The 3,189-nt window shown below is 38.6% G+C and overlaps 1 protein-coding gene across 1 annotated transcript; it reads right to left on the bottom strand.

Moving 5' to 3' along the window:
- Positions 1-342: 342 nt before the first annotated feature.
- LOC128113706 (uncharacterized) lies at positions 343-2,520 on the bottom strand. Its single transcript, XM_052743575.1, has 2 exons — positions 2,492-2,520; positions 343-1,015 (listed from the first exon to the last, which is right to left on the bottom strand). Exons 1-2 carry the CDS (start codon positions 2,518-2,520, stop codon positions 343-345), a joined length of 702 nt encoding a protein of 233 aa, XP_052599535.1.
- Positions 2,521-3,189: the final 669 nt, after the last annotated feature.

Genomic DNA, 3,189 nt, shown 5'->3' on the forward strand with positions numbered 1-3,189 from the left:
ATGTGGTTTCTTTTTTTCTGTTGAAGTGTCTGTTTACTTGCAAACCGTATTTCTCATGGGATTCACTAGGTTTACTTAGGAAACATGCCTTTATACTGTACTGTTTCTTGGTATTGCTTGTTGCCTCTGTCGAATGAGATCATGACCTACAGTTTAGTATGTGAAAACATTTAAAGAATGGAATGCGTTTGACAGCAAGGAAGGAATAAAACTTAGACACACTCCCAGAAATCAAGTTGATATTTTATATAGAATGAATTGGTGATTACACAGTACTGTGTACAAATGGGCAATTTCTTCAAGGATTCTCCTGGCAGATGTTAAAATGCCAGAGCCCTCACTTCAGACCTTTTGCTCAGCCAGGTTGGAAGCACACTGGGCCTTCACCTGACTCTGTTCTGTCAAAGAGATCATCTCACAGAGAAACAAAATCACGCCAAAGAGTGACATCGTGGCTGTCAGGACCCCCATTGGGAACACAGTTGTGCTGTGTTTCTTTATAATGTCCTCCTTTTTAATGGGAAAGTCAGGTGAAAAGTCAAGAGTGGTTTGCCCATAGATGTCTACCAGGTGGTTCACGGTCACAGTAACAAGCGTGAAAAGGCTGCTCACAGCCAAAGTTATGGCAGACACCTTGTAGCAAAACAGCTGGATCTCAATGAAGGGGTCTTCCATACAGCTGATCTTAATTGCCACTGAAGTGAAAATCACGACTAGGATTTTCATCAAAATGGCCCACGCTATCAGGACTTGTAAATACTGAAATTCTGATGACTTGTTCCAGGTTGAATTGATAGGGGTGTGAACCAACATCCTGGTCATAGACCCAGAGATGTTAAATTCCTGAGTGTAATAAGCTTTCCAGAGTCCAATTGACACAAATTGCACATCCTTGTTGTTAAACTCCCACAGGCGCCAGCATTGGCTGTTTGCAAGGATGATTTCGAACACCAAAGCTGCTGTACTGCAAATCAGGCCAGTGAACTTGAAGATGTACTCCTTCATTTTGGCAAATCTGAAGAAGGCATCAAAGAAGAATAGAGTCAGTGAGACTACAAGGGAAGGCAGGAAAACAGAGGGAGTCATGGCTTAGACAGCGCTGAGCTCTCATACCTTGTCCTTGTTGTCACATAGAGATGTTTCAGTGGTCTATGTACAGATTATTATTCTTCACAGTGTAGATAATAGTATTTGTTGACTAGGAACTTCAGTGCTTAGAACTGACAATGAGAAGAGAGTTTGCAATATCATATGTAATGACATGCTTATTTTACCTGTATTTGCAATTTGTAAATATTTTAATACCATAAAGAGAGGAAAAAGCAGAGGAATGTTCAAATTAATTGTCATTTCTAAAATATAGTACTATAACATTTCATGACTGTTACAAACTGAAATCATCTATGAAAGAAAATGAAAATAATTCACATAGTAAACTCATTTATGTAAAAATAATAACACACTTGACATAAATTCTTGTATACATATATGTGTATACAAATTGATCTGTAGATAATGATACACCTCATAAATGATAGTGTCCAATGCTATTCCTCCTTGTGAATTTTACAGAAATGTACACTTCTCTAAAGAAGGCTATACGTATTTTATAATTGAAACCAGAAGAGTATGCCCATCAACGTCTATCTGTAATATAGCCGGGGATAGAGCTCAGTGGTAAAGTGATTATCTAACATGCACAAAACCCTGAATTCTTCTTTAGTATCTGTAAGCCAAAATCTATGTGTAAAATTGTCCAGAGAGTGAGTCAGAGGATTAGGGGAAATGGATAATTAACACATAAAATCATATAAATCCATAAAAGTGGATATTTCCAATTGTAGCCCATCTCTTACTTAAAATTTCATCTTTAGATAATTAGCTTCATTTCAGTGAAACAAAAAGAATCCTGACATATTTTTTTGTGAGCAAATATCTTCTATCACAGAAAATTTACACTCTTTATTGTAACTTTGAACTAACTTCTTTGCACCTTTTCTCAATTCCAATCTTAGGATGAAGGAAGGAGCTGAGGCATTTACTCACTAGGCATGTGGATAACACACTGCTAACTGTGCATGCAGAAGGTTGAAGGGGCATACACACTGGATCTCCTTGCCAGGAAACCTTCCTAAACAGCTATGCCCTGCTCTAAAGTCTCTGTAGAATGGGCTTCCTGACTGAGTGAAGGCAGTAGCTCTTCTACTAGGGAAGTTTCATCAGCAAGATGAGTTCACAATTTATGGTGGCTTGGGTAACACCCTGCCCACATCATCTTCCATTCCAGGGCAGGCCCGAGGCAATGGACTACAAGAATAGTGTGCTTTGAAGTAGTACTGAAAACACAATGAAGATTGCTGTTGTTCCAGAAAAAAATGTGAGCTAACTTGGTATTATCTGTTTCTTCTTGTATTTGAAACACGTGGAGTAGATGTGTGTGATTCATAAGACCATATTTAAAGCTCCCATATATAACATAAAGTTTTTATACCTTTGTGTATTATGGATAAGAAGATTCATTTAGAAGGTGGCAGGATCACAGACGTTCTTCCCATTAACAGTAAATGCCCATATCTCCATTCAGAAGAAGAGTGGAAAAACCTTCAGAAAAAGAAATTCTATTAGGCAGACATTTCAACTCAGGGCAGTGTCTCCCTAACTCCTTGATCCCACAATCCTTTCCATTCACTCTTGTCCTTGGCTTAAGAAGAACCTCATTTAAACACTTCAGGAGTATTCATACATCTGACTCTCTAAGGACATCCATCTAGTCATTTTCCCCATTTTGTAGGTAAGGAAACAACAGAGAGAGGTTAATTCATAAACTCAACATCAGGGACCTACACAATTAGAACCTGCAGGGCAGCTCAATGATTACCTGCAGTCCCACGTGGGGCTTTTAGACACGTTATTCAGCAGCGTTTACATACACTTATCCACATGTCAATGGCCCTTTCTGGCATTCTTTGTCCTGTGAAATTGAATGGGATTAATAAAAACACCCGGGATATGTAAAATACTTGCCTCTTTTTCCCTTGTAGTAAGACCAAATGTTAGTGACTGCCAGTAGACAGAGTATTAACTCACTTTAAAAATTCTTGTTTCCATGGCTACTAAGGCTGAATGGTGGATTATGAGCAAAGAACACAACTTCCTAGCCATATTTGGCCATAAAGGACCAGTGTGCTT

This window comes from Peromyscus californicus, unplaced genomic scaffold (assembly GCF_007827085.1).
Source record: "Peromyscus californicus insignis strain IS unplaced genomic scaffold, ASM782708v3 Scaffold_10__1_contigs__length_136768540, whole genome shotgun sequence".
Classification (NCBI taxonomy): domain Eukaryota; kingdom Metazoa; phylum Chordata; class Mammalia; order Rodentia; family Cricetidae; genus Peromyscus; species Peromyscus californicus.

Coding starts and splice junctions, on each gene's coding strand:
- LOC128113706 (XM_052743575.1), bottom strand. CDS start 2,520: ATGAATCTTCTTATCCATAATACACAAAG. Junction 1,016..2,491: donor CTTATCCATAATACACAAAG/GTATAAAAACTT, acceptor TGCCTTCTTCAG/ATTTGCCAAAATGAAGGAGT.